At 38.7% G+C, this 25,548-nt stretch overlaps 1 protein-coding gene across 1 annotated transcript in view; it reads left to right on the top strand.

The window, feature by feature from the left end:
* The window catches only part of RELN (reelin), a 520,733-nt gene that overhangs the window by 482,396 nt on the left and 12,789 nt on the right, over window positions 1-25,548 (top strand). The window contains exons 52-61 of the mRNA XM_031013029.2: window positions 6,711-6,925; window positions 9,031-9,208; window positions 11,684-11,859; window positions 12,010-12,116; window positions 13,172-13,414; window positions 14,039-14,214; window positions 17,852-17,925; window positions 19,025-19,186; window positions 19,938-20,095; window positions 23,430-23,649. Of these exons, the coding sequence (XP_030868889.2) occupies window positions 6,711-6,925; window positions 9,031-9,208; window positions 11,684-11,859; window positions 12,010-12,116; window positions 13,172-13,414; window positions 14,039-14,214; window positions 17,852-17,925; window positions 19,025-19,186; window positions 19,938-20,095; window positions 23,430-23,649 (1,709 nt within the window). The remainder of the gene's footprint in view (window positions 1-6,710; window positions 6,926-9,030; window positions 9,209-11,683; window positions 11,860-12,009; window positions 12,117-13,171; window positions 13,415-14,038; window positions 14,215-17,851; window positions 17,926-19,024; window positions 19,187-19,937; window positions 20,096-23,429; window positions 23,650-25,548) is intronic.

Genomic DNA, 25,548 nt, shown 5'->3' with positions numbered 1-25,548 from the left:
GATCGCCATTCTAACTGGTGTGAGATGGTATCTCAATGTGGTTTTGATTTGCATTTCTCTTAATGACCAGTGATGATGAGCATTTTTTCAAGTTTGTTGGCCACATAAATGTCTTCTTTTGAGAAGTGTCTGTTCATATCCTTCGACCACTTTTTGATCTTTTTTTTTTCTTGTAAATTTCTTTAAGGTCTTTGTAGATTCTGGATATTAGCCCTTTGTCAGATGGATAGATTGCAAATTTTTCTCCCATTCTGTTGCCTATTCACTCTAATAGTTTCTTTTGCCGTGCAGGAGCTCTTTAGTTTAATTAGATCCCATTGGTCTATTTTGGCTTTTGTTGCCATTGCTTTTGGTGTTTTAGTCATTAAGTCTTTGCCCATGCTTATGTCCTGAATGGTATTGCCTGGGTTTTCTTTTAGGGTTTTTATGGTTTTAGGTCTTAACATTTAAATCTTTAATCCATCTTGAGTTAATTTTTGAATAAGGTGTAAGGAAGGGATCCAGATTCAGCTTTTTGTATATGGCTAGCCAGTTTTCCCAACACCATTTATTAAATAGGGAATCCTTTCCCCATTGCTTGTTTTTGTCAGGTTTGTCAAAGATCAGATGGTTGTAGATGTGTGGTGTTATTTCTGAGGCCTCTGTTCTGTTCTATTGGTCTATATAACTGTTTTGGTACCAGTACCATGCTGTTTTTGTTACTGTTGCCTTATAGTATACTTTGAAGTCAGGTAGCATGATGCCTCCAGGTTTGTTCTTTTTGCTTAGGATTGTCTTGGCTATGCAGGCTCTTTTCTGGTTCCATGTGAAATTTAAAGTAGTTTTTTCCAATTCTGTGAAGAAAGTCAATAGTAGCTTCATGGGGATAGCATTGAATCTATAAATTACTTTGGGCAGTATGGCCATTTTCACGATATTGGTTCTTTGTAACCATGGGCATAGAATGTTTTTCCATTTGTTTGCATCCTCTCTTATTTCCTTGAGCAGTGGTTTGTAGCTCTCCTTGAAGAGGTCCTTCACATCCCTTTTAAGTTGTATTATTCCTAAGTATGTTGTTCTCTTTGTAGTAATTGTGAATGGGAGTTCACTCATGATTTGACTCTCTGTCTGTCATTGGTGTACAGAAATGCTTGTGATTTTTGCACATTGATTTTGTATCCTGAGACTTTGCTGAAGTTGCTTATCAGCTTAAGGAGATTTTGGGCTGAGACCATGGGGTTTTCTAAATACACAATCATGTCATCTGCAAACAGAGACAGTTTGACTTCCTCTTTTCCTAACTGAATACCCTTTATTTCTTTCTCTTGCCTGATTGCCCTGGCCAGAATTTCCAATACTGTGCTGAATAGGAGAGAGAGCTAAGAGAGGGCATCCTTGTCTTGTGCCTATTTTCAAAGGGAATGCTTCCAGTTTTTGCCCATTCAGTATGATATTGGCTGTGGATTTGTCATAAATAGCTCTTATTATTTTGAGATATGTTCCATCAATACCTAGTTATTGAGTTTTTAACATGAAGGGCTACTGAATATTGGCGAAGGCCTTTTCTGCATCTATTGAGATAATTATGGCATTTTTGTCATTTATGTGTTGGATTATGTTTATTGATTTGTGTATGCTGAACCAGCCTTGTATCCCAGGGATGAAGCCAACTTGATCTTGGTTGGATTTGGTTTGCCAGTATTTTATCAAGGATTTTCACATCAATATTCATAAGGGATATTGGCCTGAAATTTTCTTTTTTTGTGGTCTCTCTGCCAGGTTTTGGTAGCAGGATGATGCTGGCCTCATAAAATGAGTTAGGGGGGATTCCCTCTTTTTCTGTTGTTTGGAATAGTTTTAGAAGGAATGGTACCAGCTTCTCTTTGTACCTCTGGTAGAATACAGCTGTGAATCCACCTGGTCCTGGGCTTTTTTTGTTTAGTAGGCTATTAATTACTGCCTCAATTTCAGAACTTGTTATTGGTCTATTCAGGGATTCGACTTCTTCCTGGTTTAGTCTTGGGAAGGTGTATGTGTCGAGGAATTTATCCATTTCTTCTAGATTTTCTAGTTTATTTGCATAGAGGTGTTTATAGTATTCTCTGATGGTAGTTTATTTCTGTGGGATTGGTGGTGATATCCCCTTTATCATTTTTTATTGTGTCTATTTGATCCTTCTCTCTTTTCTTCCTTATTCATCTCACTAGTGGTCCATCTCTTTTGTTGATCTTTTCAAAAAACCAGCTCCTGGATTCATTGATTATTTTGAAGGGTTTTTTGTGTCTCTATTTCCTTCAGTTCTGCTCTGATCTTAGTTATTTCTTGTCTTCTGCTAGCTTTTGAATGTGTTTGCTCCTGCTTCTCTAGTTCTTTTAATTGTGATGTTAGGGTGTCAGTTTTAGATCTTTCCTCTTTCTCTTGTGGGCATTTAGTGCTATAAATTTCCCTCTACACACTGCTTTAAATGTGTCCCAGAGATTCTGGTATGTTGTGTCTTTGTTCTCATTGGTTTCAAAGAACATCTTTATTTCTGCCTTCATTTCGTTAGGTACCCAGTAGTCATTCAGGAGCAGATTGCTCAGTTTCCATGTAGTTGTGTGGATTTGAGTGAGTTTTTTAATCCTGAGTTCTAATTTGATTGCACTGTGGTCTGAGAGACAGTTTGTTATAATTTCCGCTCTTTTGCATTTGCTGAGGAGTGTTTTACTCCCAATTATGTGGTCAATTTTGGAATAAGTGCAATGTGGTGCTAAGAAGAATGTATATTCTGTTGATTTGAGGTGGAGAGTTCTGTAGATGTCTATTAGGTCTGCTTGGTCCAGAGGTGAATTCCAAGTCCTAGATATCCTTGTTAATTTTCTGTCTCGTTGATCTAATATTGACAGTGGGGTGTTAAAAATCTCCCATTATTATTGTGTGGGAGTCTAAGTCTGTTTGTAGGTCTCTAAGAAGTTGCTTTATGAATCTGGGTCCTCTGTATTGGGTGCATATATATTTAGAACAGCTAGCTCTTCTTGTTGCATTGATTCCTTTACCATTATGTAATGCCAGTCTTTATCTCTTTTGACCTTTGTTGGTTTAAAGTCTGTTTTATCAGAGACTAGGATTGCAACCCCTGCTTTTTTGTGCTTTCAGTTTGCTTGATAAATATTCCTCCATCCTTTTATTTTGAGCCTATGTATGTCTTTGCACATGAGATGGGTCTTGACTCTTTATCCAGTTTGCCAGTCTGTGTCTTTTAATTGGGGCATTTAGCCCATTTACATTTAAGGTTAATATTGTTATGTTTGAATTTGATCCTGTCATTATGATGCTAGCTGGTTATTTTGCCCATTAGTTGATGCAGTTTATCCAAAGCATCAATGGTCTTTACAATTTGGTATGTTTTTGCAGTGGCTGGTACTGGTTGTTCCTTTCCATGTTTAGTGCTTCCTTCAGGAGCTCTTGTAAGGCAGGCCTGGTGGTGACAAAAATCTCTCAGCATTTGCTTGTCTGTAAAGGATTTTATTTATCCTTCGCTTATGAAGCTTAGTTTGGCTGGATATGAAATTCTGGACTGAAAACTCTTTTCTTTAAGAATGTTGAATATTGGCCTCCACTCTCTTCTGGCTTGTAGGGTTTCTGCAGGGAAATCTGCTGTTAGTCTGATGGGCTTCCCTTTGTGGGTAACCCGACCTTTCTCTCTTGCTGCCCTTAACATTTTTTCCTTCATTTCAACCTTGGTGAATCTGACGATTATGTATCTTTGTGGCGTTCTCTGTATTTCCTGAATTTGAATGTTGGCCTGCCTTGCTAGGTTGGGGAAGTTCTCCTGGATAATATCCTGAAGAGTGTTTTCCAACTTGGTTCCATTCTCCCCATCACTTTCAGATACATTGATGAAACATAGATTTGGTCTTTTCACATAGTCCCATATTTCTTGGAGGCTTTGTTTCTTTTCACTCTTTCTCTAATGTTGTCTTCCCACTTTATTTCATTGATTTGATCTTCATTCTCTGATATTCTTTCCTCCACTTGATCAATTCGGCTATTGATACTTGTGTATGCTTCACGAAGTTCTCGTGCTGTGTTTTTCAGCTCCATCAGGTCATTTATATTCTTCTCTAAACTGGTTATTCTAGTTAGCAGTCCCTCTAACCTTTTTTCAAGGTTCTTATAGCTTCCTTGCATCGGGTTAGAACATGCGCCTTTAGCTTGGAGGAGTTTGTTATTACCCACCTTCTGAAGCCTACTTCTGTCAATTTGCCAAACTCATTCTCCACGCCGTTTTGTTCCCTTGCTGGTGAGGAGTTGTGATCCTTTGGAGGAGAAGAGGCATTCTGGCTTTTGGAATCTTCTGGCTTTTGGAATTTTCAGCCTTTTTGCGCTGGTTTCTCCCCATCTTCGTGGATTTATCTACCTTTGGTCTTTGACGTTGGTGACCTTAGGATGGGGTCTATGAGTGGACCTCCTTTTTGTTGGTATTGATACTATCCCTTTCTGTTTGTTAGTTTTCCTTCTGGCAGTCAGGCCCCTCTGCTGCAGGTCTCCTGCAGTTTGCTGGAGGTCCACTCCAGACCCTGTTTGCCTAGGTATCACCAACAGAGGCTACAGAACAGCAAAGATTGCTGCCTGTTTCTTCCTCTGGAAGCTTCGTCCCAGAGGGGCACCCGCCAGATGCCAGCCGGAGCTCTCCTGTATGAGGTGTCTGTCGGCCCCTACTGGGAAGTGTCTCCCAATCAGGATACACAGGGGTCAGGGTTTCACTTGAGGAGGCAGTCTGTGCCTTATCAGAGCTCAAATGCTGTGCTGGGAGAACCGCTGCTCTCTTCAGAGCTGTCAGAAGTCTGCTGCACAGCACCCCTTCCCCCAGGAGCTCTATCCCAGGGAGATGAAAGTTTTATCTATAAGTCCGTGACTGGGGCTGCTGCCTTTTTTTCAGAGATGCCCTGCCCAGAGAGGAGGAATCTAGAGTGGCAGTTGGCCTTGCTGAGCTGAGGCGGGCTCCACCCATTTCAAACTTCTGGGTGGCTCTGTTTACACAGTGAAGGGAAAACCGCCTACTCAAGCCTCAGTAATGGCAGACGCCCCTCCCCCAACCAAGCTCGAGCATCCCAGTTCGACCTCAGACTGCTGTGTTGGCAGCGAGAATTTCAAGCCAGTGAATCTTAACTTGCTGGGCTCCGTGGGGGTGGGACTCACTGAGCCAGGCACCGAAGGGAATGTCCTGGTCTGCCAGTTGCAAAGACTGTGGGAAAAGCGCAGTATCTGGGCCAGAGTGCACTGTTCCTCCCAGCACAGTCGCTCATGGCTTCCCTTGGCTAGGAAAGGGAAATCCCCCGACCCCTTGTGGTTCCGCCACACTCTGCTTCAGCTCACCCTCCATGGGCTGCACCCACTGTCCAACCAGTCCCAATGATATGAACCAGGTACCTCAGTTGGAAATGCTGAAATCACCCACCTTCTGCATTGATCTTGCTGGGGAGCTGCAGACTGGAGCTGTTCCTATTCAGCCATCTTGCCAGCTGTCTCTCAAGTTGAAACTTTTATAAGAGTAAATGTGTTCCTGCTCAGGATGAAATACTGATAGAGAAAAATATCAACAATAAAAATGTAGGATACTGATTATAACTCCCTGAGTTAAATCATTATGACTTAAGCAATTTGTTTCAACAAGAGAAAATTAAAGCTATAATGGATATTTCTACTTTTTTTCCTCTTACCCATCTCTCTATTAATACTAACTATAACTTAGAAATTTAGGTGAAATAAGACCTTTTTTTCTGAGATGGAGTCTTGCTCTGTTGCCCAGGCTGGAGTGCAGTGGCATAATCTTGGTTCACTGCAACCTCTGCCTCCCGGGTTCAGGCGATTCTCCTGCCTCAGGCTCCTGAGTAGCTGGGATTACAGGTGCACGCCACCATGCCCAGCTAATTTTTGTATTTTTAGTAGAGACAGGGTTTCACCATGTTGGTCAGGCTGGTCTCAAACTCCTGACCTCGTGATCCACCCGTCTCGGCCTCCCAAAGTGCTGGGATTACAGGCGTGAGCCACGGCACCCAGCCTCTAGTTTTTTTTTTTTTTTTTTACAAGAACATTTGGATGTTTCTGGAGAAAAAAAAATTATAGAAAACAAAGGCATGATTAGCATTAATGTCAACATCAATTTTGGCTAATATTTAGGCCAAGATTTTATGTGAACCAATTTATTCTGTCTACCTAAATCCCACTGTATTAACAGCAATGTCACATCATGGCTATCACCACCAACGAAGGGTGCTGTGCCTTGTTTAAACTACCTTCAGTTATTATTTCATCTTACTTGTCGTTGAAAGTGTTGTATTGAGAGTCATAAATTGTACAACAAAATAATAAAATTGGTGAAGCTGTTAGCTATTCTTCTTGGTTAAGTATTCTGCCAAATAGAAATGCCAGACCATTAGCACAACTAACAGTTTGTAGGAGTGAGCCCAGGCCTTCCAAGGCATTCAGCCAGCATGGCAGAAGCACGGGGTCTGAGTTTCTCTCCAAACCCCCTACACAGTATATTTGGCACTTTCTATAATTTGTCACCTGGGGCAATCATGGTGACTTTCTCTGTCCATTAGCAGAACAAATAATGAATCTGAAAATACAGGATGGATGTGGTATGGTGTATATCAAGTGATCAGCAGCTTTTTTGCTGCCAAGTCCTTGGAGAAGAATCATATAATGTAGTTTTAATACCTTGATCTTGTTTTTCTGTTTATTAGATCTCAGTTGGATGTAAGGTGTCTGAAAAAATTGCCCAGAATCAAATTCATGTGCAGTATTCTACTGACTTCGGTGTGAGTTGGAATTATCTGGTCCCTCAGTGCTTGCCTGCTGACCCAAAATGCTCTGGAAGTGTTTCTCAGCCATCTGTATTCTTTCCAACTAAAGGGTGGAAAAGGATCACCTACCCACTTCCTGAAAGCTTAGTGGGAAAGTAAGTAGAAAACTAAAACAAAGCCTGGTTCCAAGCATCCAGAAGCCCATTAGGTACACTGTTGTCATGCCTGAAATTATGTGTATTTGTGGGTAAAGTGCTTTCTTTCTCCGTAACTCTAAAGGTTCTCTAATTGGTTACTTTCATCATAACTTCCATGATGAGCTAACTTCAGACCTCAATTTGTAATCCTCAGACTTGGCAATATGGGCTTTCGCAGACTCTTATTTTCTAAACCTCAGTATCTTAAAATGGAACAGAGCAATAGTGATGGCCTTGGAGCCAGATGAAAAGGTGTACCCTACCTTCTCAACCTTGTAGACTGTGGACCTCTGTGCACTATATACTTTCCACATTATTGCCTTATCAATCCATGATAGACAGAGCCAGGAGCAAATCCTAACTCATCATGCTATTTCTACCAGTGTGACTTTCATCATGCTATTTCTACCAGTGTGACTTATAGGATCCATTTTTCTCTTATCAAAGCATTGTATTCTGATCCTGCAGTGAGAGGTAATTAGCCTGGACCAGTGATGAGCAGAGGTGATTAAACCTTGCTCTGCAAAGTCTGTGGATATATTAATTTAAGGCAATTCCAAAAGATTTCTCTTCTACTTTAAAAGTAAAGATACACAAAAGAAAATAACAGGTGCACCTAGGCTGTATTAATCAGATAGTCTGACTAAACGAATCTTGTGAAACATACAGAGTCTTTGAATAAAGTGCTTACGCACAGTTCCCAGTGTCCCATAGATATTATTATTATTATTACCACTCGGGGTTTTCTGGAATGTATCTAAAGAGCTTATTCAATTAACATACTAAGGAATTAAATCAGGATGCTTTCAGCTGCAAGGAACAGAAAACCCAATTCAAAACAGCTCGAAATTTGTTATATCTATAATGAACGAATCCAAAGATAAGTGAACTCTAGGGCTGGTTGATTTGTAAGTTGAACGGTGTCTTCAGGGACACCATTCTTCCTTATTCTCTTAAGAGAATATCTGCTGTCCACGGCACTGGCGGCATACTCAGCTCTCTCAGGCTGGTTTTGCTATTGAACATGAGATGGCAGCCAGAGAACTGGGGCAGGATGCTTCCGTACTTATGTCCAGTGAGAAAGAAAGATAGTTGCTTTTGTTCCAAGACAGCCAGAACAAGCACCACCTTGCATCCCACTGGTACCAATTAGCCACTCAATAGTTAGGAAATGATTATTTCATGGATTTTCTGGGGTGAAATGGATGCTGGGGACCCACCATGATGTCTATCACAGACTCAATTTCTCCTCCCATTCTCTTTTTGTAATAATGAGGTATAATTTACATTCAGTAAAATATATACATCTTAATTGTTCAGATCAATGAGTTTTTAGTTGTGTAACCCATGTAACCACCACATAAAACAAGATACAGAACATTTATATCACCCCAGAAAGTTCCTTCATGTACCTTGGATTCTTTAAACCAAAATAGTATGGCATATTTTAATATAAGGATATTTATGAGGCTTGTTTTTTCCCCCAGAAGACAGAGAAGAACAAAGATGAAATTAAAATCTCAAAAGAAAATGTCCTTTAATATAACCCTTTCAAAATTGTTTTCTAATTAGCATAGTTACTCTGAGAATATGATTGTCTTCAGGGAATTCAGAAAATGCTGCCTCCCAACCGCCTGAGGGCTGTGTGTGTGCTGACAAGGCTCTTGTCAAAGGCGTCACTCACCTTCTGTACAATTTCAGAAATGCAATTAGTGAATCTAAATTGGATCATGACCACGGAACTCCAATTCAGAAGAAACCTGATTTATGAAAGTTACAGATTTGTGTATTTAAATATTTCTATTTCTTGATACAGAGATTCCACTGATTTAATTTTGTTGTGCAAGTGTGCTTAGATATTCTGAAATTTCAATAAAACCAGCTTGAAAGTTCGATTACTAGAAAGATAACAGTGGTCAGAAAACATTTTTTATTAACCTATTTCATCTAGTAAGAGTGTCTTAAATGTTTTTTCTCTTGAGTACTGAATACACATGCAGGACAATGGACCTAAATAAAGTTAACTTTTGTTTTTCACTCCTTTGCTTTTGCATTGTCAATAGTCCGGTAAGGTTTAGGTTCTATCAGAAGTACTCAGACATGCAGTGGGCAATCGATAATTTCTACCTGGGCCCTGGATGCTTGGACAACTGCAGGGGCCATGGAGATTGCTTAAGGGAACAGTGCATCTGTGATCCGGGATACTCAGGGCCAAACTGCTACTTGACCCACACTCTGAAGGTAAGGGGTAAAGCCCTGGACAAGAAGCATTACTCACATCATGGGCCATGCCTAGGAACCAACTTATGTATGAGACATCATCTATAACAATGTCCTTTGGGTCCCCCAGGAAATAAAATCCTTTGAATAGAAACTTTAAAAATGTCTTATGTTTCCTAAGTACAAGAATATTAGGATCAAGTTCTAGTACAGTTTATCCAGTTCATAAAATGAGCCAGACTATATGGATTACAAATGATAAACACTCGGTTTCTTTTTTTTTCTTAAGCAGACTATTTTTAAAGTCAGTATTAAGCCCTTTTTACTTCACTTTTTCAATTGATGCACTATTTGAAGGAAGATATTATTGTTATTATTGTTATGAAATAAAGCAAATAATATACATTATCACAGAAGACCAAATTTTCAAAAAGGCCTAAACAGTACCTGAATTTTTGTTTAGAAAATTCTGTGTTCTGATTCGTTGACTGCTGAAATGGGGTTGTGTATTAAGAATGGAGAGGTCACTTCTGAAAGCTTTAGCTGTTACATCATTATTTAATATGCAAAGCAAATACAGTTACCCAACACAGTTGCCATATATGCACTCTATTTCTGCGAATAAACATAGTGTGTTTGTCATTACAATAACAGAAAAATGACTAGGCTAAAAAAAGCAAAATTCCTAGTGATTGAAATCCAACATATGAGAGGCAACAATGTAAACTAAACTTGTTCTGTCATTTGTGTTTGTTCTAACACTTCAACTATGGAACATTTTTTAAATAAAATTGGAACAATTCTCATTTGTGTCTGAAGATGTAAGTACATTATTAACAAATGAGGTTACCACATGAAAAAGCTTTATATACCACAGGTAATTAATAAACTTTTGAAAATCTAATTTCTTTCATGAGCACCCAAATTTTATTAGTATTCCTCAGTTGGATAAGAAATTGTACAAATCTATAAATTATAAACCCTGATTAAAATCTTCTAATGAAAGTTTACATGGTTAACCATGCATTTCTTCTAACACTTGTCTTCTTACAAGCTTTCAATTATAAAACGTATTCATTTGCTATCCATTAGTGAGACTAAGGCAGACTGACATTTGACTGTATGTCTTTAACTATAGAATTGATTATCTTCTAAGTTTGAGAAAAAGAAACTGTTTAAATCATTTTAACTACACAGTAAGATAGAACTCTCCTTAAATGAAAAAATATAGGTTTTTCTGTATACAGTTATTGCATTGCAACTAGAACAAATTGGCTTTATGATATCTTTTCGTCATTTTAAACAAGAAGAAATGTGTCTCTACCTAATACAAATCTGCATGATGGATAAAATGAAAGTACTGTAGACAGAATGAATAGGGAAATTAAGACCTTGACTATGAGGAGATAAGCAAATTTTACAAAAAATGTAACCAAGAACCTTTATACTTTGTACACTCCCTGAAAGATAAATTTTCTGGCTGTCAATCATTCTTAGTTAAAAGGATAAACTGGAGACCCAGGGGAAAATATTTTATTCTAGATTTTGAGTACTTATCACCCTGCAACTTGGCCTGATAAACAGGTGAAACATCTTTCAAACTGCCTTCTAAGGTTTACTTTCTTTTGACTTTTTATATAGAGAGATTTGGTTTCAAGTGTCCCTGCCTAACCATGTAGACCTTCAAGGTTCATTCTGTGCTAGAGGCTGAAGGATCCTGGCTGCCTGAAGCAGTCTCCAAAGTGAGGGCACACACACCAGGACAATCCATTGGGGAATGTCGGGGGGAAAGTGCTGGATTGCACGTTTATATTTTATCTTATTGCTTTCAGATTCCCTTTTTTTGGCATGTTTCATAATATAATACATTACAATAATACTTTTATATACTATATAAACAAATATACATATTTGGGGGTATATGCTTAAATAACTTTTTACAAATAGAAGTGTTACTATAATATGGCCAGGCATGGTGGCTCACACCTGTAATTCCAGCACTCTGGGAGGCGGAGGTGGGCAGATCACTTGAGGTCAGGGATTCGAGACCAGACTAGCCAACATGGTGAAACCCCATCTCTACAAAAAATAGCCAGGTGTGGTGGCACACACCTGTAATCCCAGCTACTCAGGAGGCTGAGGCATGAGAATTGCTTGAACCCGGGAGGCAGAGGCTGCAGTTAGCTGAGATTGTGCCACTGTACTCCAGCCCAAGTGACAGAGCAAGACTTCATCTCAAAAAAAAAAAAATTGATATAGTCAACTTTACAATTATTTTAAATTTCAATTATTAAACATTATTTGAGCAGTTTAAATGATTTTCAATATATGACAGGAAAAAAGATTGTGGAAATAGCCTTTTTTAAACATCTTTGAAAAGCATTTGAAATCAGCTCTATTTTTTTTAAGTCCAAGACATCACTCTGTATTTTCTTAAATATTCCATAGTTATCTGAAATTGTTTTTCTAACCACATCTGGCTTATTTTATTTCCAGACTTTCCTGAAGGAACGCTTTGACAGTGAAGAAATCAAACCTGACTTATGGATGTCCTTAGAAGGTGGAAGTACTTGCACTGAGTGTGGAATTCTTGCCGAGGACACTGCACTCTATTTTGGGGGATCCACTGTGAGACAAGCGATTACACAAGATTTGGATCTTCGAGGTGCAAAGTAAGTCAATTTTTTGTTAGTTATTTTTATTGCAACATAGCAAATTGGTCCCAAAGCAAGGAACACTTGTATGGAAGAAATTATCCAGGACTTGAGTGGAGTATTTGTTCTAATGAATTATTCTGATGGATAAAATGTGCTTGCATTCAGGTTCCTGCAATACTGGGGGCGCATCGGTAGTGAGAACAACATGACCTCTTGCCATCGTCCCATCTGCCGGAAGGAAGGCGTGCTGTTGGACTACTCTACCGATGGAGGCATGTGTCGGGGTGAAAACCACCCCTTGGAGCAGATTCCCAAATTCCATCCAACACCCTCAGAAAAGTCTCTGCAAAGCTTTGCTGACTTCACAGTTTGAATTGTGAAACTCACAAAGAAAAAGCTACAGATTTTGTTTGTATTACATGTTCCGTACAAGTGACTTCTGTGTTATGCAAAAAGGGAACGAGAGAAATCACATTAAAAATAAAGTCCAAACTTTATGAATAAAGAAAACAACCTCTATGCTTTACTGAAGCTTGAGTGATACAATTAAGAAATACATCTTGTATGATTTCCCAAGTAAAAGTTCATTTTTAAAACTTTAAAGCATTTTTAACAGCTTATGTGTAAATAAGCATGTAATAAATGCTATAATCTATAGAAATCTTCTAAAATTGTGAAAAAAAAGTCTGATTTTGTGAGTTTGTCATAGAATATTTTAATAGAATTCTGTTTTGTTATTTTGAAGTAGCTAAAACCAGACCAGTAATAGCATGGTGTCTTTAGAAAAATCTACTTTAGCAGATAGATATCATTCTTAATAACTAGCTGATTAACAGATGACCCTAATGTATTTTAAGGTATTTGAAGGATGTTTTCTTAAGTAATTAAACATCCCACCTGCAATCTTATCAAGCAAGAAGAGATAAACTTTATACCAGTCCAAATAATCAAATTGCATAAAATTACAATAACTATTTTAATACTGAAAGCTATTGCCTAGAAACATGTAAAACATGGGTGTATCTCATTATTTGTGAGAAATAAGAATTTAGAACTAAATTTTAAAAGCAAAACATAACTTATTTTTACTTCAGTGTTTTTATTTTGGCCAACTCTTTCGAAATATCCTTCCCCTCATATCATTAGCCTCATACAGAAACAGTATTTATAAGTAGTGAATACCTAATATCAAAGTCAGAAAAATCAGTTGTCATTTCCTGGCTGAAAATTTCTTTGGGAAGTTCACAGTATCTGAAGTATACTGGTGGTTTATGAGGAGGCAGGAGATTCTAGATATATTGCTATGTTGGTATATTTGTTATTATAGGAATTACCTGGACTTTGCTCCATGAGATGGATTACCAGAAATACATTTCTGTTAGACACGACTACATACTTCTTCCTGAAGATGCCCTCACCAACACAACTCGACTTCGCTGGTGGCAGCCTTTTGTGATCAGCAATGGAATTGTGGTCTCTGGGGTGGAGCGTGCTCAGTGGGCACTGGACAACATTTTGATTGGTGGAGCAGAAATCAATCCCAGCCAATTGGTGGACACTTTTGATGATGGTAAGAAACAAGACATTGAACAATTTTCTTTCCTGTGAGCCATTTTTCTGCTTATGTCTTCAGATACATTAGCACATGAAAAGCATTTATAAGAGTGCCTAGCCCATACTCCTGCTCAAATGTTAGCTGTTATTTTGCCCAGTGGTTTATAAATCTTCAAAGTTGGCTGCTTTTTGAAATGTCCACTGAGCATTCAATAAATCATGTTAAAGGCTCAATATCTGGCTTTAAATATAATTTGAAATTTCAATACCCCAAAATAATTTTAGTTTCTTTAGTAATTAATGTGTCACAGAAATACTTAATGCACTGGCTGACAAAGTGTATCAGGAACTTTTCGGTGCTAGGTTACCTAGACTAGCAATTACATTTTAAAAGTATGGTAATCATTATACTACCATTTAATAGTCTTGTCAAAGTTTGATTTCTCACGTTGGATTTATGCATTATCCCAGTTAAATAAAATAAAAATCAATCCTAAAGTGTAAGCAGAAAGCTAGTAGAGCATAAAAATTTAAGGAATTCAACAATAAATCGGTCAGTTCAAGAGAATAATATGCCATATTGCTTCCAATTTTCCTCAAGAGAATAATATGCCATATTGCTTCCAATTTTCCTTAACAGAAGGCACTTCCCATGAAGAAAACTGGAGTTTTTACCCTAATGCTGTAAGGACAGCAGGATTTTGTGGCAATCCATCCTTTCACCTCTATTGGCCAAATAAAAAGAAGGACAAGACTCACAATGCTCTCTCCTCCCGAGAACTCATTATACAGCCAGGATACATGATGCAGTTTAAAGTAAGGAAAAGTGGCTCTTTAAAACAGAAAGTAGCATTGCATTTGGGGCCTCGAGGGAGAATGGTTATTCAGACAACTATAAGGAAATGACTGATATTATTCATTAAAAAAGACTTTATCTTATGAATAAAAGAGGTCATCTTTTGCAAAGACCTTTATTCAAGTATGATTATTTGAGGATAGATAAAATACCTGAAAATGTTGGGACATAGCAAGAAATGTAACTATTAGGCTGGTGCAAAAGTAATTGCAGGCCGGGTGCAGTGGCTCACGCCTATAATCCCACCACTTTGGGAGGCTGGGGCAGGAGGATCACTTGAGGCCAAGAGGCCAGGAGCTCCAGACTAGCCTGGCCAACACGGCAAAACCTTGTCTCTATAAAAAAAAAATAAAATAAAAAAGCCGGTCGTGGTAGTGCACACCTGTAATCCCAGCTACTCGGGAGGCTGCGAAATAATAATCGCTGAAACCTGAGAGGCAAGATCATACCACTGCACTCTGGGCGACAGAACGAGATTCTGTCTCAAAAAAAAAAAGGAATTACTTTTAATGCCAATTCTTTTAATGGCAAAAACCGCAATTACTTTTACACCAACTGAATATACTCTATCTTATATATGTAATCTGGATTTCAGTCTCCCTACCCTTGTAAATAAAAAGCTCAAATAGGAGACTCTGCCTACTTCTAGCTCTACTCTGTAACACTATCTCCTTTTTATGTTGCAAAATTCTCTCTCTCTCCCTTCCCCTTTATCTTACTCCATGCCTATTATGTGCATTGAGCCATTTTTTCTCCATCTATTTTTTTTCCAGTATATCTTTCTATTTTCTTGTGTCTCTGACTTCATATGCCTATACTACATTAGACCTGTTGGAACTTCCTAAATCCTCAAAAAATTAAGGAGGACTCTCAAATATTTTAAACTGAATACTTGATTCATATAGGATGAAAGTGAAGACATAAATAATTAATAGACACTCAGAGAAAGGCAAAGCAATATCAACTGATGTATCTCTATTGCAAACACCTGTAATCCCAGCACTTTGGGAGGCCGAGGAGGAAGGATCTCTGAGGCCACGAGTTCAAGACCAGCCTGGGAAACATAGCAAGACCCCTATCTCTACAAAAAAAAAAAAAAAATTAGCTGGGCGTGGTGGCATGTACCTGTAGTCCTAGCTGCTCAGGAAGCTGAGGCACAAGAATCACTCGAGCCCAGGGGTTGGAGGTTACAGTGAGCTATGATCCCACTACTGCACTCCAGCTAGGGCAACAGAACAAGACCATATCCCACACACACACACACAAAAAAAAGTCATTACAGAAATGTATTGTATTACTAGGTCATTTTAAAGACATCAGTTATTCTAATACCCTTTTTTGATGTACTACAATGACAGTTAATAGTAAAAATCCTTATTAGCAGAAATAAAAATGTATTTGCTGTTTGCCTCAGCTCTATGTTTAACTCTCCTTTAGAGACTGGAGGGTAAGGCAAGCTCCCCAAATGCTACCACTCCTTCAGGAGTATTCTTAGCTTAGTGATATGAAGAAGTGTTATACTTCCTCTACTTCTAAGCCCTGTTCCTTAAGAGTGAAGATTTTCCCTCTCCCAGGTTCACATTGTAGCCCAGATCAAAGGTATTATACTTGATTGAGTTGATTGGAGCCTCCTCTTTTGTTACTTCTGTAACAGAAGTAACTGCACTGAAGAGACTGGGTCTCTCTTTCTATAACCAAGGCAATTTCTTTAGGGAAAAAAGAGAGTCTATCCTCAAAAATTTAGTAAAGTATCACTAAAACTACATACTTGAAAGTCACCAGAGACTTACTGTACCCAATATCAACAGTTTTTGCACATTCCCCACCTTCTCTTTCCTCTTTACACTATTTGACACTGTTATTCTTGCCCTCTTCAACCTGTGGAATTCTCTTTCCCCTAGGCTTCTGGGTTCTCTGCTCGTTCTCCTTTTACCTCTTTGATATCTGTTATCTTCTTATGGCTTTTCTCCCCTCAGCCCTCTAAATGTCAGCATTTCTCAGTATGTATCAACTTTCTTCTCTCTCCATAGACATTCTCACCATCAGGAATTGTATCCAATCATCTAGCTTCAAGAATCATATCTTGAAGAGCAAATTTCAAATCTGCACATCCAACCTTGACTGGCTAACAATTAATATTTTAATAGCCCCTACACATTTCTACACCTTTGCACATTGGCACCTCAACTGAATGTGTCTAACGGTGCACTTAATATCTTCCCTCACCATACCAACTCCTCTGATTTTCCTGTTTCTGTCGATGGCACCACCATTCACCTAGTAAGTAGCTTGAAATGTTCAACTAGGCTTTGATTTTTCATTTTTCATATCTAATCAGTGACTACATCCTTTGAATTCTACTTTCCAGTGTTCCTGGTATCCATCCAACCTTCTCTGTTTGCACTATCACCACCTCCTTTCTGGCCCTAACTAAATGAACAGTTGACTAAGTACTCTTTTCACTCCCAATCTCTCTCTCTCCACTCCTGTCTGTCTTTGACATCATGGTCAGATTGATCTTTATAAAGCATATCTCTAAGCAGCACATCATTCCACAGAAACCTTTAATGACTCTCCATCACTTATCAAATTAAGGGCAAACACCTTAGGCTACAGCTTCTGGTCTGCCAAATTCAACCGATCATTCTAACCTCATCTCTGAATATTTCATATACGATATACTTGGACCAAAACATGCTATATACTGTGCTCTTGATGTCCCACCATGATTCCCTACTTTGTCTTCACTCACACTCTTTCTTTCACCTAAATATCTTTTTCCTATCTCTACCTCTCACACTCTTCCCAGTCTTCAGGGGCAGCTCGCATGTACCCTATCTGATTATTTGCTAATCCACTGAATCAAATACTATCTCCTTTGAAGCACCACAGCATTATATTTGTGTATTATGATTCCCACTATCATTATGCTTCTTATTCTCTCTCTGAATTTAGAGTTGTTTTATTCATGACTGTATGGCCTGAAATTTTTAGCACTAACCTTCCCTAGTTATCAGTGCTGAAATAGGACATGATTAAATAGATGTTTAGGACTTAAATTTGAATCACCAAATTTTTATAGCATTTATGTATTATTAATGATTCAAACATTTAATTGCATATAATATGGAAAGCTTTCATTCATATGGAAATACAGAAAACCCCAAGAATGAATATTAAGTAATTAAAATTGCTGATTTTAATTCCAAATAAAAATTTAATAGTAACAATCAAGAAAGTTAGGCTATCAATGAAAATGTTTTGAATCAGTGATACTTTCAGTTTCTGTCTATAAATGTGACTAATGTTACTTTCTTTTTGGCCAGTTTATCTTACCCAGATTTGTGATTAATGCATTATACTAATTTAGTACATAGAAATGTAACTTTTAAAACCTTAATTTTCATCTCCATGCAAAATTGAACATCTGTAACAGAATCCAAAAGAATGTATTCTTGGTATCCCAGCAGGCTGCTCTATAAAAGCTTCTCTGAATATTACCTATCAGAGTAATAAATGGAGGGATGGGATTTTTAATTAATGGAATTCAGTATCATCTAATCTTACCTGTGTATTGATTGTTTATGTTTGTTTTAGATTGTGGTGGGTTGTGAAGCCACTTCTTGCGGTGACCTTCATTCTGTAATGTTGGAATACACTAAGGATGCAAGGTTTGTGAAATAATTTTTAACATTATCTTCAAACTTGAATACCCAATCCAAATGGTTGTCTTTTGTGTGTGTGTGTGTGTGTGAGAGAGAGAGAGAGAGAGAGACAGTTTCGCTCTTGTTGCCCAGGCTAGAGTGCAATGGTGGGATCTCGGCTCACCGCAACCTCCACCTCCCGGGTTCAAGCAATTCTCCTGCCTCAGCCTCCTGAGTAGGTGGGATTACAGGCACGTATCACCACGCCCAGCTTATTTTGTATTTTTAGTAGAGACGGGGTTTCTCCATGTTGGTCAGGCTGGTCTTGAACTCCCGACCTCAGGTGATCTGCCTGCCTCTGCCTTCCGAAGTGCTGGGAATTACAGGCTAAGGCAGCTGCTTACAGAGGAATAACCCTATATCTTAAAAGTGGTAGTTCATGCATATTTTTATATAAATTTCATTTGTACAAAATGTATACATATGTCTTATTTTCAAAATTTTCCTTCAAACCAAAAAAATCCATTTTCATTCAAGGCTGCCACCAAGAAACTTTATATTTTAAATTTTATCAAAATAAGCAAAGCACTACATTTGTCCTCAGAATAGAACTCTCTTATTCATGTTACTCATTTTCAACTACCTCTAACAAAAACTTTAATCAATGAATGATCTGAATATGCATCAGCCAGAGTCACCTCTTCTAAAGCATATTAGCAGTATTGAATAAAAGTCTGACATAGTTCAGTTACCTTATTAGGATTAATAGCCCTCCGACTATCACCTTTAAGCATTAAATACATTAAGTTTGAGAAGACAGACAATTTTGTCATTCAATTCCAGGTATATTTCTAGTAACAATGTCAGTAGGAAGAATCCACCAGAATTCATTGCTATGCATGCTATTATTTTATTCTGTTGTCCGTGTGCTTTTAAAGAGTCAGAATATTTCTTAAGAGAAAATATTTTAATTTTTTTATAATCTGTAATTATAAATGTTTATAGAAAACAGGAAACTCCTATACAAATATTTTAATTTAACCCGACCACAAAGCATTACCTTGACATTAGACAGATTATATGTTTCTCTTACAATTTGTCTAACAAAGCCTTTTGGTTTCTGCAGATCGGATTCCTGGCAGCTCGTACAGACCCAGTGCCTTCCTTCCTCTTCTAACAGCATTGGCTGCTCCCCTTTCCAGTTCCATGAAGCCACCATCTACAACTCTGTCAACAGCTCAAGCTGGAAAAGAATCACCATCCAGCTGCCTGACCATGTCTCCTCTAGGTAGGTTGCAAATTAAGGTAAACTTTGTGAAATTATCTGGCCTCTCTACAGAGTTCATGCAGTCAGCTGAAAACAACTGACAGTGTGTGGCAGAGCTTTACATGCAGCCCTGGTGCCCTCTCCCATCTTCCCTTTCTCCCTCCTCTCACCAACCCATGCCCCCAAATGGCAACTGCATGTTCCAGGAGGAAATTGGAGTTTGTCTGTAAATGATTCAGAGATCTCAGATTTCCTTTGACTTAATACCATAGCATGTACCAAACTCAATCACAGGCCCTGAATGACAGACCCCAATCCAAGACTGGCGTTGGCACCAGTTCTGCCCTCCCAAAGGCTGCACTTCTCATCCAGATACAAATACCAGCTGGGTGTGCAGGGCTGACAGGTTACACAAAGCTGCAGGATAAATACAATGGAGTGCAATCTTCCTAGAGCAGCATTCGGTTTACTCAAAGATTTGGAAAATGATACAACTGTGTAGGAAAAATGGACACAGATTTATTATGGACTAGAATAGGAAATTCACATGAAATTTTCAGAGAAGATACAAGCTTCCAGAATGGCATGTTGGGTTATACTCCCAGAGTCTAAGAAATACAAGTTCTCTCACCTCTGCCAGCAGGGTGCTTCAGGAAGACATTTGGGAAGCCCTTTTCTCACAAATAGTCCCCTCTCCCAGAGGCTGGAGGCAGGACACAGCCATGGAAGTAACAACCTACTGAATCCCTTCTGCTCTCTGTGGTTCTTTCAGTGCGACACAGTTCCGCTGGATCCAGAAGGGAGAAGAAACTGAGAAGCAAAGCTGGGCAATTGACCACGTGTACATTGGAGAGGCTTGCCCCAAGCTCTGCAGCGGGCACGGATACTGCACGACTGGTGCCATCTGCATCTGCGACGAGAGCTTCCAAGGTCTGAATCCCAGGCTGCCGACTTTGATAGAGGAGACCAAGAGGTTCTCCTCATCTTAACATATATACAAAAGTCCACTAGGAAATGGATAGAAACTCCAGCCTGAGGGATCTGAGATTCATGACACACTCCTTGGTCACTCTTTAACTTTGGGACAAATTATTAAGCATAGATTTATGCAATATTCCTGAAGGCATTTTTTAAAATATAGAAATGAAATCTACTCTAGACATTCTATAAATATATAAGCATATAAATCCAGATATGCTAAATCAGGATATGGTATAGTACCTCACATTCTCTGTCTTTCATATAACTCCCTGCCCCTGCCCACAGCCCCAACACTTAATTTCCACTTCTGGGCCTCCCTCCTTCCTGGCCTAGCTGCCTGTGCCTACATACTTGACCAGTATCCCTCCTTCCTCAGCCTCTTCCAGCAGCAGCTGCCACTGTTCTCCTAAGATGTAGCTGAAAACTCAAAATGTTCTGGTTTCCAGGTCACTGTGACACTGACACACACACACACACACACACACCCACACACCTTTATGACTCAAATAAATACATTTTCACTCCTTGAGTTTCTAGAGGTTGAGTATATATCCAGGGCACAGAGTATCTACTCGACCCCTCACATCACAGGAAATTGCTCTGTTGGTCTGTTAGAAGGTATGCAGGCCTGCTTTCCTTTGATCCACTGTTTCTAACAGGTTTCAGCCTCTATCATTACAAAGTTCGCTTTCCATAGTTAACATTCTATATCCTCATAGCTTAATACCTGGCCGATAGCAATGCTAATAAATCTTCTTTGAATTAATCCTTACACTGTCTTATGCTTTACTATTTACATAGTATACACCAACTTATTCTTCAGTCGCTTATTATCTATGATATCCCCATCAGTTATCTATGGTTAATATAATTATTCCCATGCTACAGGCAAAGAAACTGAGACTCAGGGAGGCTAAATGACCTGCCTAAGGTCACACAGCCAGCATATGTCAGAAAGACCACTAGTCAAGTTGTTCTTTCCAATCAGCCTTGCTGTCACTCACAGCTGAGAGATTTATCCAAGGAGGAGCAGAGTTAACACAATTTCCCCCAGATATACAATGTAAGAATCCATGTTTTTGAATTCTGGAGTCGGATCTATTTAGATTTCTTGGTTGATGTTGTTTCCTTGCATTGAAATCAAATGGATATGATTAATGTAGACTGCTGCACATCTCTGATGTTAGAAATTACTTAGCCATTTCCTTTCTCCCCTGGTGTCATTGTCACTGAGACCGGCTGGGTCTGTCACTATATTAGCTGGAGAATTTTAACTCTAGGCAAATGAGTGAATCAAATGTCTCACAAGAAGTCCTAGATGTCTGGAATTTGCCCTCTCCCCTGAACCTTAATTTGAAACTATTAAGGACATGTAGAAAAAATGTACTGTTTAAATCAAGGGGAAATGCAAGCACATACACGTTTGCTAATATCTTACTTAAATGCCAGTAATTCAGTTCAGTGGTCTCTTAGAGACACTTCCAGTTTTATCACTATTTATTTATCCCAGCTTCATTACTGAATATCTTTTTTTTTTTTTTTTTTGAGACGGAGTTTTCACTCTTGTTGCCCAGGCTGGAGTGCAGTGGTGTGATCTCAGCTCACTACAACCTCTGCCTTCTGGGTTCAAGTGATTATCCTGCCTCAGCCTCCTGAGTAGCTGGGATTACAGGCACATGCCACCATGCCCAGCTCATCTTCTTTTGTATTTTTAGTAGAGATGGGGTTTCACCGTGTTGGTCAGGCTGGACTCGAACTCCTGATCTCAGGTGATCTTCCCACCTCGGCCTCCCAAAGTGCTGGAATTACAGGCATGAGCCCCACCCATTACTGAATATCTTACATGTGCTAAATATTGTTTTAGGTGCTGGAATCCAACGAGTTAAAATATAGACACTGCTCTTAAGAATCATCAAGTGTACATTAACCTGTATTTTCTACAACAAATCATGCTAGGAAAAAAGAAATTAGATAGGCCTCTCATACCAGGGTGAGAGTTCCCTACTGAGACCCACCATTGGTAAACATTCAAGGCCCAGCCAGATGCTGTGGTATTTAAACAACAGTTTTACATGGCAAATACGGACATGAGCACTACGTATTTTAGTAAACATTGACTCAAAGAAAATTGGATTTTTTTTCCAACAATATAAGCCAATAATTGCCAAAACAAAACATTTACTTTGGGAATCTGTATCTACTTAGTATTTTGCCTTTTTTTTTCTTTTTTTTCTTTTTTTTTTAACTGTAACAACATTCTTTTTTTTCCTGGATTTTGTTATATTTCTTTTTTTTTTTTTCTACTTTAAGTTCTGGGATACATGTGCAGAACATGCAGGTTTGTTACATAGGTATACATGTGCCAGGGTGGTTTGCTGCACCCATCAACCCATAATCTACATTAGGTATTTCTCCTAATGCTATCCCTCCCCTTGCCCCCTGCCCCAACAGGCCCCAGTGTGTGATGTTCCCCTGCCTGTGTCCATGTGTTCTCATTGTTCAACCCTCACTTATGAGTGAGAACATGCAGTGGTTTGGTTTTCTATTCTTGTGTTAGTTTGCTGAGAATGATGGTTTCCAGCTTCATCCATGTCCCTGCAAAGGACATGAACTCATCCTTCTATATGGCTGCATAGTATTCCATGGTGTTTATATGCCACATTTTCTTTATCCAGTCTAACATTGATGGGCATTTGGGTTGGTTCCATGTCTTTGCTGTTGTGAATAGTGCTGCAATAAACATAAGTGTGCATGTGTCTTTAGCGTAGAATGATTTATAATCCTTTGGGTATATACCCAGTAATGGGATTGCTGGGTCAAATGGTATTTCTAGTTCTAGATCCTTGAGGAATCACCACACTGTCTTCTACAATGGTTGAACTAATTTACACTCCCACCAACAATGTAAAAGTGTTCCTATTTCTCCACATCCTCTCCAGCATCTGTTGTTTCCTGACTTTTTAATGATCACCATTCTAACTGACATGAGATGGTATCTCATTGTGGTTTTGATTTGCATTTCTCTAATGACCAGTGATGATGAGTTTTTCATATGTTTGTTGGCCACATAAATATCTTCTTTTGAGAAGTGTCTGTTCATATCCTTCACCCACTTTTTGATGGGGTTGTTTGGCTTTTTTTTTTTTGTAAAGTTGTTTAAGTTCCTTGTATTTTGCCATTCTTACAGTAACAACTACTTAAATCTGAACTTGAATACTTGTTCTTAATCTTGAATGACTCTGGTTGGTCCACTTAATTTCTGTGACTGCTCCTTGTCCTCTAGGTGATGACTGCTCTGTTTTCAGTCACGACCTTCCCAGTTATATTAAAGATAATTTTGAGTCCGCAAGAGTCACCGAGGCAAACTGGGAAACCATTCAAGGTGGAGTCATAGGAAGTGGCTGTGGGCAGCTGGTCCCCTACGCCCATGGAGACTCACTGTACTTTAATGGCTGTCAGATCAGGCAAGCAGCTACCAAGCCTCTGGATCTCACTCGAGCAAGGTACCCAAACCTCCATATTTTAGTCTAGACATAGAATTAGTCACAAGCCCAGTGATTGTCCATTGTCTGTTAGATAGGATTGTGAACTTCATGGCACAGATGTCACTAAGCAGTGAAAACCTGTCATTTGAATTTGGGACAAGGAAGCATATATGTTTCACAACTCAGAATTATGTTTCGCTTAAGTTTATTAGAGAATTGCTTTGTATTTCTTCACCCACAGTGGCTGAGTGGTGGTAATGTAGGCATAAACCCAGAGAAATGGCCAAATATTTTTTAAAATGGTTAGGGATAAACTACATAGATAATTTAATATTGAGCACAGGCAGGTATATAAATATAAATGTGTATGTGAAATAAATTTGTAGCAATGCAAACATATGCCTATATTTAGCTTATGTAAGTACAATAAATAGAAATGGAGGATGGATGGATGGATGGATGGTTGGATGGATAAGACCTTTAAAATTTTATGTGCTATAATTGCTGAGGGTTAAATTGCTGAGGGTTAATGCAGAGTAGAGTGGGCAGAGACCTTGCAAATGGACTAGGGAAGTGACTGACAAAGACATAGGAGGATTGAATTTCCTTCCCTACCTGCCCTTCCCAGCTTTGGCTACCTTATCCAGAGTAAACACAGCTTTTTGTCTATATAATTCAAGAAAAGATTCTTAGGCTTAAAAAAGGTTGCTCGGTATTACTGTAGAGTATTTCTTGAATGCTGAAAAGTGTTCAGTAGCCACGAGAATATTTGAGAATTAGATGTGTTTGATTAATGGGAAGATAGTTTACATGAAACCTTTCACTTTGGAAAATATAATATTAGTGTTGTATTTTCACAAGTGGGAAGGCAGGTTTGGGGGCCCTTCATATGATAAACAATGAAAATAAAATTAATTCCTGTATGGAAACCATGATATAAGTTGCGTCTATCATCTTCTTTTTTTTTTTTTGCCTGCCAAAAAGATATACTTAATCTAGAGATAACCTGGTGTTTTCTGTAACACCATCATATATAGCTGCAACTAGGTGCATAGTTAGCAATGGCACACTATGTTTTCAATTAGTTTATGCATTTATACGTTTTTAAGTCTAGCTCTTTATTCCACCACCTACTTTAAATTAGGTACTCTGTTAATCATGAGGAATCTTATGAGGATTTATTTCCCATGCCTAAAAGCTCTATCTAGGGCAAGGATGACAATGAAAAGCAAAATGTCATATTGAACAGAATAGCAGACATGGTTCAGAACCTGCACATCCTAACTCAGTTTTCCCTCAGCTCTGATCTCCAGACAGCCTTTCCTAAAACAGTCATAATAATTTATCCCCATCCAGATGTGTTCAGCTTGGAGCTACTTATAAAAAGAATGCAGCATAAATATTGTGGTTGTATTCCATGTCCTCTCCATGTCCTCAGCTGTCTGTTTGGCCCACATTACCTTTCAGAGAATAGAAGGTGTTCTAAATGAAATACTCTAACAAGATTTCCAACATCATGAAAAGAGAACACATCTTTGAAAGTTGAAAATACTTTGTGTAGAAAATAAGCCTTATGAGGTTTTCACATGTATAATATAGAAGACAATATAAATAAATTTTGTTACTAACAGTGATGTAGTCGTAAGACTGGCTGCTTCACAGATGTGAGGGCAATCTGGCTGTGACATCTGTCAATTCATTGATCACCAGGGTTGATTCAGCTGATCCGGCTAGCTAGGCAGGTGTCCCCTTCCTCCCTCACCACTCCATGTGCATCCCTCCCAAAGCTGCGTGTGGGTGAAGAGGATGACCATCCCCAATAGGGGAGGATCAGTCTTTGGTCAAGGGTATACAAGTAGCTGCGCTCCCCTGCTGGAATCTCCAAACAAGCTCTCAAGACTGGCTGCTTCTGTTTCT

This window comes from Gorilla gorilla, chromosome 6, assembly GCF_029281585.2.
Source record: "Gorilla gorilla gorilla isolate KB3781 chromosome 6, NHGRI_mGorGor1-v2.1_pri, whole genome shotgun sequence".
NCBI lineage: Eukaryota > Metazoa > Chordata > Mammalia > Primates > Hominidae > Gorilla > Gorilla gorilla.
This window is presented reverse-complemented; position numbering and strand designations above follow the sequence as displayed.